Here is a 17498-nt window from a genome sequence, read left to right as displayed (position 1 = left end):
AATGTAAGATAAATATATCTTCCACAAATTTGTTTAGTTTCTGCAACACCCATTAGAATTTAATTTGGGAGCACAGAGAGGTGGGAAATATAGCTGAACAATGCTTTGTGGAAGTCAACTCTCGGCAGGAGTCTGAGAATAACATTTTAAAACTTTCGATTGAAGATCAGAGCAAACATTTGTACAGAATAGCTCAGCAGGACCTTTGGAGAGATCAAAACTGTGATATTATATTATATGAAATCTGAGGATAAACTGACCAGAAAGAATGCATAGGACAGTAACTCGAAGAATAAAATCACAGCTTCCCCTTCACATTGTTCATAGGTATTTTATTGGGCCATACATAAGTTTAAAAAAGCATGTCCCCATAGTTGATTTTATTCTAAATCACAACAAACCTCACAACCCTGTGTCTGACTGGGGTACCTTGTGCCCACCTTCGTTTCTCAGTTTTTAATTGTATTTTAAAATCTGCTAAAAATAAGGATGAAAATTAACTTTAAAGTGTTTTGCCACCATAGACACCTCCCTCTTATCAACAGATAAGGGTCTAATCTTGGGGGACTGACCACATAGCTATCTTTGAAATTCCCATAGGCATTGAATGGAGTAGCAGTAGAGTCATGGCATTGCTTCTCTATTCAGAGTCCCATTTGGGAGTCCAGTTCTCTAGATCATGGGGCAATCCCAGCAGTCAGAACCCCCACATGATCCGAGACTTTTCCACTATCCTGTGGTTGCAAAACCCCTTTAAACACAATCGATTTGCAAAAATATTACAAACTGGAATAATTTGGTTTTACCGTATTTGTAAATTTAGGGGGTTGAATATATTTGCAAATCACTGTATGTTTTAGACTGATATGAAACATTGAGGAATCATATCCAGTCAATGGCATCCACATAATTAAAGCAGCCTATGCAACTGCTATTAACCCCTTGTAGAGGCACTCAAGTTTAAACCACTCCACTTGTTTATAGTGTCAACCTTCTCAATGTTAGGTGAACAGAACAAGTCTAATGGTCATGCTACCCTTCTAGCCCACAGACAATGCAAGCAGCATGAAAAGAGGTGGCACAACAAACAGCAGGTCCTCTTGGTGGATGACTAAGTGTTGCCATGACCTAGCATCAAGATCTCTGTCTTTTCTTTTCTATTATACTGAGTCTGACCTGTATAAATAAGCTCACTCCTTGAGAAAACTGGAAAAATATCAGTTTCAGTTTCCTTTTCAAGTCAAGTGTAGAGATGAGGGAACTGTTAAAACTTGAGTTCGGTAAGAACTGTGCTAAAAGTTCAGTTCGGCTAGAACTCGGACTTCAGGCTATTCGTCAGAACCTTGTGACAGAAAAGAGGAGGAAGGATGACCTCAGGGAATCTCCTAATGCCCTTCAAACATTTCTCAGGACGCAGGATCAGAGTGATGTCAAAGCCACTATAAAAGCATATGTACATAGCTTTAGCCGCCATTTTAGAGATAACAGGTGTTAGAAGAAGATCTCTGTGAGGGACACTATACAGTGAACAACACAGATAGGAGTAGGACCACACACATATATAATCATTGAATTAAAGCAGCACTACGGAGAATTTTGCAAATGTTCTGTCCATGCAAAATGCTATTTTATTTAAGTTAAGTGTGACAGTTTTTTGTTATACACTAATTGGGACAAAGCTGTGCATAGAGGGTTTTGTGTCCCTATTGTGCACTTTCTTGAATGTAAATTGCTTCTACACATTCCTGTTGCTACTCCAAAAAAAGGATCATTTTTGGAATACATGGAAAAAAACATTGCTTCTTTTAATACCTCACTGTGTGTATAAACACCATCAGGCACCTGCTTCTAAAAAGAGATCATTTTTGGGTACCATCCGTTTACCCATAGCCATATATGTTGACCTACCTGAAATTGGCTTTTCCTTAAAAACATCTAAGAAGTACATAGATGCACTCCTAGGTGACCTAACAGTGTTATACTGATCTTTTAGGGCTCTTAGAAAGTGTTACACATACCCTTTTTGGGCTATTGGTTAAAGGGGTACTCCACTGGAAGAAAACATTTTTTAATATATATCAAGCAAAGACAAGAATAATGGAGCACTCACTGCTTCAAATACTGTAGACAGGGACTTATTTATTTTCTTACAGTACATATGGACAAGGCGACCGTAATGGGGAAACATTGCCAGAAAGTTAAACAGATTTGTAAATTACTATTTAAAAATCTTAATCCTTCTAGTATTTTTTAGCTGCTATATGCTCCACAGGAAGTTTTTTTTCTTTTTGAATTTCCTTTCTGTCTGACCACAGTGCTCTCTGTTGACACCTCTGTCCATGTCAGGAAATCTCCGGAGTAGGAGCAAATCCTCATAGCAAACTCTCCTGCTTTGGACAGTTCCTGACATGAACAGAGGTGTCAGCAGAGAGCACTGTGGTCAGACTGAAAGGAAATTCGAGAATAACTTCCTGTGGAGCATATAGCAGCTAAAAAATACTAGAAGGATTACGATTTTTAAATAGAAGTAATTTACAAATCTGTTTAACTTTCTGGCACCAGTTGATTTAAAAAAAATGTTTTCCAGTGGAGTACCCCTTTAAGTACAGAACTTGTTATTTCAGGAACAGAACTTTTTACCAGAGTATGTCACTGAACTAAGGGAAGAAAACTAGAAATGAAAGTTAGACTGTAGTTAGTACATATGCTTGTGCATACAATAAATTTCAGTTGCCCTGCTAATATGTACTCATTCTTGTTCAAGAGCAAATAAACCCTTTAGGGTACACAGTGCAGCCGAGCCACACAGAGTTTACTATTAAATGACATGGGTTCACTGGATGTATTAGTATGGGCCTGAGGAGGGGCCCGAAAGGCTTTGACATTTACACCAAAATGTTCTGGCAACATAAATTGTCTTTAATGGCATCTGTATGCTGCATAATTTTTTTTTATATGGACTTAATAAAGTTTGATTTTAATCTTTGTGACCACATGTGCTAGAGAAAAATTATTATCTGCAATATGTGTCCATCTCCGATTAATAGCCATTTATACTTTTGTAGGAAAATAAAATTGTACTTATACTACAAGACAAATTGAAGTGAATGGGCTTATGAGCAGCAAAGGGGACGTGAAGGAGTTAAACGTGAAGGAGTTAAACACTGTGTAATAGAAATGATTTGCGGTCAAAACTGATCTTTGTTAAACTTCCAGCCCCCAGCAAGGTGATTGCACAATGGATGTAGGACTAGGTGAAATCAATCTTCATGGACATTGGTTCCATGCTGGGAAGTAAAAGAGAAAGAACTGGCAGAATGTATAGCTGGAGGCTTGTCGTGTTTACAAGACTAAACATATTCATGATCAGTTATCGCAACGCAGAAATCTACAGCCTCTAAAGACAAACACTGTTACACTTAGGCTATACACTTAGGCATACGTTTTTGGATTTTTTTTTTTTTATAGTGTAACAGTTGTGACAGTTTTTCCATTGTCACAGTCACTCAGATCCTTACGCTTGCCCATTTTTCAGCACACTAACTTCAAGAACGGACTGTCACTTCAGCCTCAAACAGTAGCTCACATAAGTGTGTCCACCCCTCACATTTATGTAAATATTCTATTATATCTTTTCATGTGATAACACTAAAGAAATGACACTCTGCTACAATGTAAAGTAGTGAGTGCACAGCCTGTATAACAGGGTTTAATGTTGTGTCCCCCCCAAAATAACTCAACACCCAGCCATAAATGTCTAAACCTTGGGAACAAGTGAGTACACCCCTAAAGGAAAATGTCAAAACTGGGCCCAAAGTGTCAATATTTTGTGTGGCCACCATTATTTTCCAGCACTGTCTTAAGCCTCTTAGAGTTTCACAGGTTGTCCCTGGAGTCCTCTTTCACTCCTCCATGAGGACACACAGAGCTGGTGGTTGTTAGAGATCTTCAGTTCCCCCACAGTCTGTTTATGGATGCCCCACAGATGCTCAATAGGATTTAGGTCTGGAGACATTCTTGGTCACTACTAATCCCCAGCTTCTTTAGCAAGTCCATGGTCATCTTGGAGGTGTGTTTGGGGTCATTAACCAGTTGGAATACTGCCCTGTGGCCCAGTCTCCGAAGGGAGGGGATCATGCTCTTCTTCAGTATGTCACAGTACATGTTGACATTCATGGTCTTCTTAATGTGCTGTAGCTTCCTAGTGCCAAAAGCAATCATGCAGGTACAGACCATGACACTCCCACCACCATGCTTGACTGTAGGCAAGACACACTTGTCTTTGTATTCCTCACCTGGTTGCTGCCACACACGCTTAACACCATCTGAACCAAATACGTTTATCTTGGTCTCATGGGACCACAGTAATCCATGTCCTTAGGCTGCTTGTCTACAGAAAACTGTTAGGAGGCTATCTTGTGCTTTATCTTTAGAAGAGTCTTTGACACTGGGGAGGGAAAAGGGCTAATTGGGCCCATTTTGGACATTTAGGGGTGTACTAACTTTTTTTTGCCATGGGTTACATTGTAGCAGAGTGTCATTTTCTCAGTGTTGTCACAACTCAAAAGAAAAGATATAACAAAATAAAAACAAAAATGTAAGAGGTGTATTCACGTATGTGAGCTACTCCATATCCCACCCCTTGTCATTTGTTGTTATAACAAATAATCCTGTTATTCATAATGTTATTCGTTTCCCTTGTGAGTGGTTTAAGGCTGGGTTCACGTGCAATCTTACCGTGTGTCTTCTGTTTTGGTTGGTTAAACAAAAAATGCTTAACATCGCAACAAAAATGTACTGCATGAACCTAGCCTTATTGTCATGGCTAAATGATGTGTATTGTTATCGTTTGCGATATATGTACAAAAATATTAATCGTGGGCAGCATGAGACAGGGACATATGCAGAAACAGCTTTGTACAACCATAGAAGATTATGGGATGCTGTAGTAAGGATATATCCTAATGAATGTTATAGGACATATCCTAATGAATGTTATAGGACATATCCTAATGAATGCTCAGCTAATTTGCATCTGCATCGATATCCCACCTCGGCTGGTGATTAGCTGAGTGTCTGACGTGCCGCGCCCTACAACCAGCACCAGAAAATAGAACATTGATACCAGCAGCAGTGGGGGAGCAGTGGGAGATAAGTCAATATTTTTTTATTTTTTTTATTTTGGCAGCTTGGATATAATAGGAGTTTTACATTTTTTAGCACCTCTTTAATATGGTATATAATGGAGCATGCCACAGTTCTTTCATATGAAATCATAGATAGAGACCCAATATATAGACCCTTTATTATGGCTCCGTACAACTTTGTCTTGAAGGTTATATGGAGTGTGTTAAGGCTTTAACATGTAAATCCTGAGTCAGTTGCCATAAAGCCTTAAAGGGAAAATGTCACCTGTTTTATGCTTTCCAAGCCAGGAGCAAAATGCAACAGGCTCAGGGAGCAGGGTCCTAGAACACTATGATTTACTCTAAATGTTTAGTCGTTTCATAAAAATTATAGTTTAAAAAAGCTGCTGGGTAAATAGTCACTAGCTGCTCTTCACCCTGCTGGCCATCAGTGACGCATTTCTCCAGACATGAAAAGAAGCATCACTAACAGTCGGTGGGGCAGAGAGCAGACAAGGGGATCGCCCATATGACTAGTTACCTGGGTCTAAGTGGCTTGACGAAGCGCAGTAGCGTGAAACGTGTGTTGGGGTAAATGCAGGTGGCATATGGCTCTACACTGATTTATTATGTTTTCTTTTTGTGCCTATGTTTCGGCTGTTATCATTGCTTGTAGGGTTGATATGTACCTATTATGATATACTTATACCTGAAACTACCATGTATTGGCACTTGTATCTTTTTTCTCCCGTGTTTGTTGCCTATACCTCCTGTATTTTATCAGTTCTGTGCACTGTGCTATTTTATCTCAATTTATTACATGTGCTATTCCAATAAAGTTTTCTATTTTTGTACATACATTGTTTATTGCTGTATCTCAGCTTTTCAGCAATAATATTCTTACCTTATATATCTGTTTGGTGACAAACTATGATTTCTCTAAAATGCCCAAGTGTTTCCAAATAGATCATAATGTTCTGGGACCCTGCTCTCTCTACCTGTTTTATGCTGCCTGCTGTTTGGACAGCATAAAACAGGTGACAGCTTCCCTTTAATAAAAATATTGAACATAAAACTAGTCAAAAACTAAATGCACAGTTTTTACTTGGATGCAGAGCTTTGCAGATTTTTTCTATATATCTTTCCTATTGCATGCTACTGTCGGCTACCTTTTAAAATGACAATATCATTTTTAATAGAAAATAGCATAAATATAACATTTAATAAAGACTGAAAACATACTGGAATTGTGTATTATAGAGTTTAAAAATTGCTTGCAGAAATGATGTCCTGCTATATTGTATTGCAGTACAGCTGGGAAACAGAAAGGCTTCTCTCCGTCAGGAACATAATACTCACCTTCATTCTGCGAAGTGGTTTCTGTACCCTCTGGTGTTTTATCTGGCATCTCTGCTGAGACCTGGTTGGCAATACCTGCAGGACACAAAGAATGGAAAGGATTCTCACGCGGAGCCAAGACATTCCAGTCAAAGGACACCTTTACACAGTGCTAAGTCTAATGTTTCAGGATAGGTTTCCATTAATTTTTCTCTTTTTGTCTTGCATCTTTACAAACTGAAAAGATCTGTCCTAGTCATTTAAGATTGTGTATAGGTATGGCCATCAGGAAAACAGGAGAACCGCACCATAATTGCACTAAATTGTTGGAGGGTCACACATCCATTACATACAGTCATGCTTTCAGTTGTTCACAGAAAACGGTTCACTCGCTACTGGTTTTTGTTGTGCTTTTTTTTTTATTATTATTAATTTCCTTGTCCTGCTCAGCATTGACCATTGGTACTAACAATTTACCTCTGAAAAATATGCCCATCGGACTGATTGCTGACATGTATAATACTTTAGTATGGTTATTCATAAAATGTACACACACAATTCACCTACTTTTATATAATACAGTAAATTAACACATCTGTTGACAGATTCTATTTTTCCTAGGATTTAAATGGATGCCAAAATAGTCATTCTGGTAACAGTTTAGTTAGTTCAATCAGAATCAGATCATTTGGCAGAAAGAAAAAATGTATCATGATTTGTTTGTTGAGCCAAATGTTATGTTATTAAACTGTCATTTTTATGTTGCCAACACTTTGGCTTCCAATGTGTTCACACAATGTGACTCCTAAGGAATAATATATATATATATATATATATATATATATGTATATATATATATATATATATATATATATATATATATATACACACACAGTAGAATCTCCCAATAGTGGACACTCACCGGGAATAAAAAAGTGTCTGCTATTGAGAGATGTCCCTTATTGGGAAAAAGGCTCAAAATTCTTCCTAACTGATGGAATACTGTATTTGCTCACCCCAGAGTGTAATTACATATAAAACACAATAAAAAACAATATTGCAGTAGAATCTCCCCGTGTAGTTTAAAGTACCCTTATCACCCCCCATATAATTTCATCCCCCCCTTATTCCCCCGTGCATTGTGCCAAATTATCCCCCCCTTACCCCCTGTGCCACATCATTTCCCCTTGTTCCCCCCTCCCCCTGCCATTTCATTTCCCCTTCATTAACCTCTGTGTAAATTCATCACCTCCTCTCTTTATGAAGTGGCACAGGGGGATAAAGGGGGAATAAAATGGCAAAGGGGGTGGTAAAGAGGGGGTAATGAATTTGCACAGAGGGCAATAAAGGGGGAATTAAATAGCACAGGGGGGATCAAGAGGAAATGATGTGGCACAAGGAGTAATAAAGGGGGAGGGAGGATTTGTCACAGGAGAATAAAGCAGCACGGGGGGGATCAGGGAAGGAGGGGGTTGAATGATGTGGCTGGCGGATGTACAGAAGCAGAAGATTACTGTTTAAATATCGGTCTTCTGCTTCTGTGCTGGGGCTTCTGCAGGGGGGGTGCAGCAGGGGCCAGGGCCCCTTACTGGGGTATTGGCTGTACCCCCTGATGGCGGCCCTGTGTGGGAGTGTTTTGTCCCCTTATCGGAGTGTTTTGTCCCCTATTGGGAGTGTTTTGTCCCCTTATGGAAGTGTTTTGTCCTCTATTGGGAGTGTTTTGTCCCCTTATGGGAGTGTTTTGTCCCCTATTGGGAGTGTTTTGTCCCCTATTGGGTATGTACACGACCGCTATTCGGAATGTCCCCTATTCGGCGGGTGCAAATACATTAAATATTATGAGACTCTGCCGGGGAATTAAAAACTGTCCGCTGTTGGGAGGTGTCCCCTATTGGGAGGTGTCCTGTACATAAGTTCAAGGATTAGCCCATCCTTGAACTTATGTACAGGGCTCTATGTCAGTCAAGAAGGAGATGGAAAGCAAGGACAAACAAGGAGGTGTGCCAGGCTGTGACACTTGAGCAGCCAAGCTAAACCTCCTTGACACTTGGCTGAGAAATAAAAAGGCAATTTCATAAAGTTTACTTTTATACCCTAATAGCTCTCCAATGTTGTTTGTAAATCTTAGCAGCAGAAACATTACCTGTAAAGTGTACCCATTATTTTAGGTAACTTTTAAGAAGCAGCCTCCACTGTGTGTGCTCATGAAGAATAGCATTATTTTTGGCCACTACATGTATATACAGTCATGGCCAAAAATGTTGGCACCCCTGAAATTTTTCTAGGAAATGAAGTATTTCTCACAGAAAAGGATTGCAGTAACACATGTTTTTCTATACACATATTTATTCCCTTGTGTGTATTGGAACTAAACCAAAAAAGGGAGGGAAAAAAAAGCAAATTGGACATAATGTCACACCAAAATCCAAAAATGGGTTGGACAAAATAATTGGCACGCTTTAAAAATTGTGGAAAAATAAAATTGTTTCAAGCATGTGATGCTGCTTTAAACTCACCTGGGGCAAGTAACAGGTGTGGGCAATATAAAAATCCCATCAGAAAGCAGATAAAAAGGAGAGAAGTTCACTTAGTCTTTGCATTGTGTGTCTCTGTGTGTCACACTAAGTATGTACTACTGAAAAAGGAGAAGAGAACTGTCAGAGGACTTTAGAACCAAAATTGTGGAAAAATATCTACAATCTCAAGGTTACAAGTCAATCTCCAGAGACCTAGATTTGACTTTGTCCACAGTGCGCAACATTATCAAGAAGTTGGCAACCCATGGCACTGTAGCTTATCTCCCTGGGCGTGGATGGAGGAGAAAAATTGATGAAAGGTGTCAACGCAGGATAGTCCGGATGGTGGATAAGCAGCCCCAAACAAGTTCCAAAGATATTCAAGCTGTCCTGCAAGTTCAGGGAGCATCAGTGTAAGCACAAACTATCTGTCATAATTTAGATTAAATGAAACGCTATGGCAGGAGACCCAGGAGGACCCCACTGCTAACACAGAGACATAAAAAAGCAAGACTACATTTTGCCAAAATGAACTTGAGTAAGACAAAATCTTTCTGGGAAAACATCTTGTGGACAGATGAGACCAAGATAGAGCTTTTTGGTAAAACACATCATTCTACTGTTTACTGAAAACGGAATGAGGCCTACAAAGAAAAGAACACAGTACCTACAGTGAAATATGGTGGAGGTTCAATGATGTTTTGGGGTTGTTTTTTTTACCTCCGGCACTGGGTGTCTTGAATGTGTGCAAGGCTTCATGAAATATGAGGATTACCAATGGATTTTGGGTTGCACTGTACAGCCCAGTGTCAGAAAGTGTCCGATATCTTCCAGCAGGACAATGACCCCAAACATATGTCAAAAAGCACCCAGAAATGGAAGGCAACAAAGTGGTGGAGAGTTCTGAAGTGGTAGCAATGAGTCCAGATCTAAATCCCATTGAACACCTGTGGAGAGATCTTAAAATTGCTGTTGGGAAAAGGCGCCATTCCAATAAGAGAGACCTGGAGCAGTTTGCAAAGGAAGAGTGGTCCAACATTCCGGCTGAGAGGTGTAAGAATCTTATTGATGGTTATAGGAAGCGACTGATTTCAGTTATTTTGTTCCAAAGGATTTGCAACCAAATATTAAGTTAAGGGTGCCAAAGATTTTCTCCAGCCCATTTTTGGGGTTTGATGTGACATTATATCCAATTTGCTTTTTTCCCTCCCTTTTTTGGTTTAGTTCCAATACACACAAATGGAATAAACATGTGTATAGCAAAACATGTGTTACTGCAATCCTTTTCTGTGAGAAATACTTCATTTTCTAGAAAAATATCAGGGGTGCCAACATTTTTGGCCATGACGCTAACATTTTTCACCAGATTTCATCTAATGGTCATGTAGTAACTGTGCTAGTGGGTGGAGTTTACTCTCGATGATGTTTCCCAAACACTGAACACTCACAAGAGGATTCAAAAGTTTTCAAAATGTTTAAGAGTTTTAGTATACTTAAAATGCATAAAAGTGCTTTAAAAAAAATTTAAATGTCCGTATTACGGATTAGTGAAAAAATTGTATCTTTCTCTCTCACATGATATATTATGCAGATATTACCTCCTAGATATAATACATTTATGAGAAAATATGTTACTACACTAGGCACCATACTGTGGTACATAGAGAACAAAGCGGTCCATAATTAGTGTTGCTCGCGAATATTCGCAATTCGAATATTATTCGCGAATTTGCGAATTTCGCGAATATAGCGCTATATATTCGTAATTACGAATATTCGCTTTTTTTTTTTTTTTTTTTATTATTTTTTTCTTCACAGTACACATCACAGTGATCACCCCTCTCTGTTTCCAGCTTGTGTGGTGTAAAGAAGGCTGTAATACTACTGTGTGAGACTGGCGAACGAAAATTCGCATATGCGAAGATTAGTACATGCAAATTTTCGCATATGCGAATTTATGTACGCGTTAATTTTGTATATGCCAATATTCACTTATGTTAATTTTCGCATACGCGAATTTCCGCATATGCGAAAATAAAACGGGAATATGCGAATATTCGCGAATATATGCCGAATATTCATCCATATATTCGCGAATATTCGCGAATTCGAATATGGCCTATGCCGCTCAACACTATCCATAATACGCAGCCATAGGCACTTCTGTATTGCAATACAGTCTCCATGCTAGGCTTTACCTAGTATAAAAGGCATTTATTATTATTAAAGCTCTTATTATTTATGCGGAGCAGAAACTAAATTAAGGGCAAAGCTCATCAACAAACCAATGTCATGGATCAAGTTAATGTCATTTTCCACACTTTCTGCAGCTGTCATCCTGGATTTTCTCAGTACAGTTTTATGTCCATAAAATCTTTGCTATGTAAATAATTCTTCACTAGTGTGTGTGTAAGATGCCGGACGTCTCCTCTTCTGTAAAGCCATAAAATAGTAGTCCTTGCTTGTGTGGAATAAATAATTCACAGTTCAGATAATTAAGGGTTACTGACACAGTGAAACCTCTTTGAGAAGACCACCCAATTGCATTGAAAAATGTTTTTTGATGGGGGGGGGTCTTCTCAGAGAAAACGTATTATTTGCATAATGTATGATAGACTGAAAATCTGCAGCGTGAAATCTGGTCTGGGTAAGCGGGTGGTCTTCTCGAGGAGGTGGTATAAGTTTCGGAGAGGGTTTCAATGTAATTGTTTACACCCTTTAAGAGATGGAAAAATCTAAAGCATATGGATTTATCAAAACCTGTGCAGAGTCAAAGTTGCCCAGTGGCCCAGTTGCCCATAGCAACCAATCAGCTTGCTTCTTACATTCCTAAAAAGGCCTGTGAAAAATGAAAGAAGCGATCTGATTGGTTGCTATGGGCAACTGGGCAACTTTGCCTCTGCACAGGTTTTGATAAATCTCCCTCTATAGTGAAACTTATAAAAAGGCATGTTCTATGGAACTACTGTAGATATGGTAAAATCTTTTCTGCCAGGTTGGATGTTTTCAACTGATCCTTTTAAAGGATTTTCTTATCTTTATTTAGATGGAATATCCATGGGTTATGGACATATTTTTTTAGCTTGATTGCGGGTTTGATGTATCCGCAATACACCAGTGTGAAACCAAATAATCAAATATTTGACACCGCTACGTTTAAAGCCCGCAGGGCTGTATTTGTGAGAGGGGCGGAAGTAATTATCGCTCCCTGCACTTCCAGGTGGGGCTTATTGGGAACAGGTGGGGGCGTGTGTATATAACTCTCCCCTCTCCTACAGGGGCGGAGCACGTGTCGTTTGTGCAACCCTCCCAACCCGCCCTTATTTTATTCCTTCACTATAGTGCATGCCCTCTATAGGCGTGCCCTCATTGCGCGGTTATGGCACAGCTCAGACCGCTATGCTAGGGTAAGGTAAGATCTTGTATAGGTATGTAGGCAATCTTTCCTGTTACTAGTACATGTATGGAGCCTGAACACAAATTCTGTTTATGCCCATTGTAATTTAAAGGGGTACTCCACTGGAAAACATTTTTATTTAAATCAACTTGTGCCAGAAAGTTAAACAGATGTGTAACTTACTTCTATTTAAAAATCTTAATCATTCCAGTACTTATCAGCTCCTGTATGATTCACAGGAAGTTTATTTCTTTTATTTTATTTTTTTCAGTCTGACCACGGTGCTCTCTGCTGACACCACTGTCCATGTCACGAACTGTCCAGAAAAGGATAGGTTTGCTATGGGGATTTTCTCCTCCAGACTGGGATTGAGGGGGTGGGGCTTGACGTCATGAGGGGGTGTGGCCGACCCCCGCAGCGCGTGTACAGCATTCTGAACTAAATCTTCAGAACGCTGGCCAGTGGAGTACCCCTTTAAGAGCAGATTCACACACTGCAGATTTTGTTGCAGATTTTTTTTGTCCCTTTAAGGTCTGTTCACATTACGTAATTCCCGTGGAATTCCACGTGCAGAATTCCACTAGCGGAATTCCACGCGGTGAACTTCAACATTGCGGTGAACTTTAAAGGGGTATTCCAGGAAAAAACTTTTTTTAAATATCAACTGGCTCCAGAAAGTTAAACAGATTTGTAAATTACTTCTATTAAAAAATCTTAATCTTTCAGTACTTAAGAGCGGCTGAAGTTGAGTTGTTCTTTTCTGTCGAAGTGCTCTCTGATGACACGTGTCTCGGGAAGCACCCAGTTTAGAAGCAAATCCCCATAGCAAACCTCTTCTACTCTGTGCAGTTCCCGAGACAAGCAGAGATGTCAGCAGAGAGCACTGTTGCCAGACAAAAAACAACAACTCAACTTCAGCAGCTGATAATTATTGAAAGGATTAAGATTTTTTAATAGAAGTAATTTACAAATCTGTTTAACTTTCTGGAGCCAGTTGATATATTAAAAAAAAGTTTTTTCCTGGAATACCCCTTTAACTTTAACCCGTTCACCTTGAGCAATTTCAATTTCAATTCTGCCACTGAAATTGTTCCGCACAGAGAATGAACATGTTCATTCTTTGTGCGGAATTCCGCGAGCACTGCATAGCCGTCAATGGTGAAGGCGCAGTGCCGGGTCGGTGGCGGCTGCATTCCTCAGGCTGATTTAGTGTGCAGAATTACAGGATTCAATGTTCTTGCTGCCAAAACAACACTGATTCAGATGAATGGAACAGATTTTTCAGTTGAAGACATTTCCACAACACAATCTGTTGCATGCAAATTCACCCTTATTGTTTGATTCCATGAAATGTGTTATTGAAGGTATAAGAGTTTATTTTTTTTTTTTTGCATATTCAGTCTTCGATCTATTTTCCCAAAGTCTGTCATTTCTGACTTAGTTCCAAAGGACTTGTTGTAACATAGTATAGAGATGAGCGCATAACTTGTGCTCAGGAGGGACAAAGTGAAGGCAATTTATGAAAAAATTATGATGGAAACATATTTAGTCTGAAGTTATCTTTCGAAATATTGGCCTTTTATTTTCCATATTTTTGTAAGGCTTACGACACACACTACATACACCTGGATATTTTATATGTTTTAGTTTATGACATTATGAGTTGATACTGGAAAGTTTTGGTTAATTTTCAGTAAAAGATTCCTATGTAGTATAAAAGTCTACAAATTATGGGCAATGTAAGGTATTTTAAATGAATATTCTTGGCTTAAAGGAAAACTAAGCAAAACTGATGTTAGACCTATGTTAGATCTAGTGTAAGGCCTGAGGGTTGATGCATCAAACACTATGGAGTTTGTTGAATCTGTGTGCCATGCTCTACCCTTAGGCCTTGCATATTTTCTTCTTGACTGTTTCTTGACTTTATTTATGACTTCACATGTTGACCAATATGCATCTCTGTCTTATACAGAAGGATAATCCAAAGGAATCCAAACTCAGAAGACGCACTATTCCTGGTGGGCAAAAGTAAAAATATATCTTACAAGATTACAAATCATTAATCATGTTCTAGGTCAGTGGTCCCCAAACTATAGCCCTCCTGATGTTGCCAAACTACAACTCCCAACATGCCCAAACTACCTTGAATATATTAGCCCATGTTGAATGATGTCTGGGAATGCTGAGATTTGTAGTTTTGCCTTATCTGGAAGGACACAGGTTGGAGAACATTGTTCTAAGCTATTGCTTAAATGGGCACTGTCATTTTTTTTTTAATATGTTGTAGTACTTATGTACTACAACATATCTCTAATATAGTTTCATTTAATTTTTTTTTATTAAAGTGGTTTAATTTACATTTGAAAACCGGCCACTAGGGGTCTCCCTCCTAGTGGCCGGCTGCAGGCTGGCATCTTAATTCATTCAGCCAGTGCTCGCTCCCTGCCTGTCAATAAGACCGGTGGGAGCGAGCGCTGTGAAAGCGAGGGCTTGAGCGCATTGGCTGCCTAGCCTCGCGTGCTGGCCCCGCCTCCTGACATACACGCAGTGCTGCTGCTACGGTCATCTTATAGGTAGGGAATTGTATAGGGACATCTCATAGGGAGTTGTAAGGGATCGGGTAGTGCGGCAGTGGTTTTATGGAGGAGGGCAGGGGGGTTGGGTGCGATGGGGGGGGGATTTCCGCTGCGGCCGTGGAACTGTGCGGGGGGGGATCAAATTTAGAACGTGCCACCAGTTACCAGGCTCTGAATCTTAGTGTCCAAAAAGAGGGACGCTAAATTGCTGTAAAATATTAGTTCTCAATGCAGAAAAAGAAGCTCAGATACCGGACCATATCCGGGAGGAAGGGTAAGCCAAACAGTTACATAGTTACATAGTTACATAGTTAGTACGGTCGAAAAAAGACATATGTCCATCAAGTTCAACCAGGGAATTAAGGGGTAGGGGTGTGGCGCGATATTGGGGAAGGGATGAGATTTTATATTTCTTCATAAGCATTAATCTTATTTTGTTCCAGGAATGTATCTAATCCTGTTTTAAAGCTGTTAATTGTTCCTGCTGTGACCAGTTCCTGAGGTAGACCGTTCCATAAATTCACAGTCCTCACGGTAAAGAAGGCGTGTCGCCCCTTGAGACTAAACTTTTTCTTCTCCAGACGGAGGGAGTGCCCCCTCGTCCTTTGGGGGGGTTTAACCTGGAACAGTTTTTCTCCATATTTTTTGTATGGGCCATTAATATACTTATATACGTTTATCATATCCCCCCTTAAACGTCTCTTCTCAAGACTAAACAATTGTAACTCCTTTAATCGCTCCTCATAGCTAAGATGTTCCATTCCCCATATTAGTTTAGTCGCGCGTCTCTGCACCCTTTCCAACTCCGCAGTGTCCCTTTTATGGACAGGTGCCCAAAACTGAACAGCATATTCCAGGTAAGGCCGTACCAATGCTTTATAAAGGGGGAGTATTATGTCCCTGTCCCTTGAGTCCATGCCTCTTTTGATACATGACAATATCCTGCCGGCTTTGGAAGCAGCAGCCTGACATTGCATGCTATTCTGTAGTCTGTGATCTACAAGTACACCCAGATCCTTCTCTACCAGTGACTCTGCCAGTTTAATCCCCCCTAAGACATACGATGCATGCAGGTTATTAGTACCCAGATGCATAACTTTACATTTATCCACATTGAACCTCATTTGCCAAGTGGATGCCCAGACACTTAGTCTATCCAAGTCATCCTGTAACTTATGCACATCCTCTATAGACTGTACTGTGCTACAAAGCTTGGTGTCATCTGCAAAGATAGAAACAGAGCTGTTAATACCATCCTCTATATCATTAATAAATAAATTAAACAACAGCGGGCCCAGTACAGTTGTGCCGTCACATTAATAACATTCACACAAAATTGTCTAAACCGTTGTGCCCATCATAAGCAGTTACCCATTATATCATGCCAGACACATAACACTTACCTTGATAGCTTCAACCATAGCAACATTCACAAAGTATGACTATAACAATATCCATACATATGTACTAGTTGTAGCAGTACATACATAAAGACTCTAACCACTGTCCATTTCCCCTGCCGTATAATCTTGCATTGCTTTATACTCATCTAACTGGAGCTTATATAGAAGTAGCCTATCAGCTGCCATGTAAATGTAGCCGTCTCTTCCTGTTCCAATCTCTGTGCTCAGAATCTTGTAAGATTAGACCAGAATAACTACCGTTTTCTTGAATCCTGGACACTTGCCTGGCAAGAAGTTGGGTAGTCAGAAGCCAAATGTAAAAGGTCTGTATCTGACTCGCAAGCAACATTGTTGCCCTCCTGGGTATATAGTTTCTATGATACTTGACAGTATCATATATGGAAGTGAGTGAAGTCACTGCTTATAGTGGTTGTATTGGGTATGGGCAGGGCCATATTTACAGCTCATGCTGCCATCAGCACTGGGACTAAATAATATGATATTTAAGTTGTACTTTTTATTGGCTGGGACTAAATACCCCCATTAGGGGGATTCCAATCACAAATCCACAATATATAGGGGGGCTGCAAATGGGCAGGTAAATTTCTCAGCCTTTCTGACCCATGTGAATTTTACCAAAGGGGAAATTTCATCATTACTCTAGGCCACAGCATGGAGGCAGCAGCTACGCTGAAAGGATTTATCATTTTTTTTACACACTTCAGTGCTGCCACCCTCAACACTGCCACCCTAGGCATGGGCCGACAGGTGCCTATTGGTAAATATGGCTCTTGGTATGGGTACAATCACAGCAAAGGATACTGCAATATAACTACATTTGAACAAAGGTTCAACTTAAATATAATTGTCACATATGGTCAGGGAAGGGGTGCAACACAATTCTTGCCCACTCCCCCTTTCCCTGCCTACTCACCTATCCGCCCTAGGCAGTAGTGATGAGTGGCAGGGGCCATATTCGAATTTGCAATATTTTGCGAATATAATGACGAATATTCATCCTATATTCGTGAAATTCGCATATTCGCTATGTTCATTCCCTTTTCTTCCATCTGAAAATTCGTATAGACCACAAGCTAGAATCAGGGAGGGATGATCACTATTTTTTTTTTACACAGTATACA

At 39.8% G+C, this 17498-nt stretch overlaps 1 protein-coding gene across 8 annotated transcripts in view; it reads right to left on the bottom strand.

The window, feature by feature from the left end:
* PLEKHG1 (pleckstrin homology and RhoGEF domain containing G1) overlaps positions 1 to 17498 on the bottom strand; it is a 247112-nt gene that overhangs the window by 164189 nt on the left and 65425 nt on the right. For 4 of the 8 annotated variants that reach the window (XM_056567337.1, XM_056567336.1, XM_056567339.1 and 1 more), the window contains one exon: positions 6486 to 6560. The exons of 2 other annotated variants lie outside the window; for them this stretch is intronic. In XM_056567337.1, coding sequence (XP_056423312.1) covers positions 6486 to 6560 — 75 coding nt within the window. Of the gene's footprint in view, positions 1 to 6485; positions 6561 to 11265; positions 11721 to 17498 lie in introns of those variants that run through there. 2 more of the 8 variants (XM_056567334.1, XM_056567343.1) reach the window with 2 other exon arrangements.

Source organism: Hyla sarda, chromosome 3 (assembly GCF_029499605.1).
Source record: "Hyla sarda isolate aHylSar1 chromosome 3, aHylSar1.hap1, whole genome shotgun sequence".
Lineage (NCBI taxonomy): Eukaryota > Metazoa > Chordata > Amphibia > Anura > Hylidae > Hyla > Hyla sarda.
Note: the sequence above shows the minus strand (reverse complement) of the source record. Positions and strands in the feature narration are given on the sequence as shown.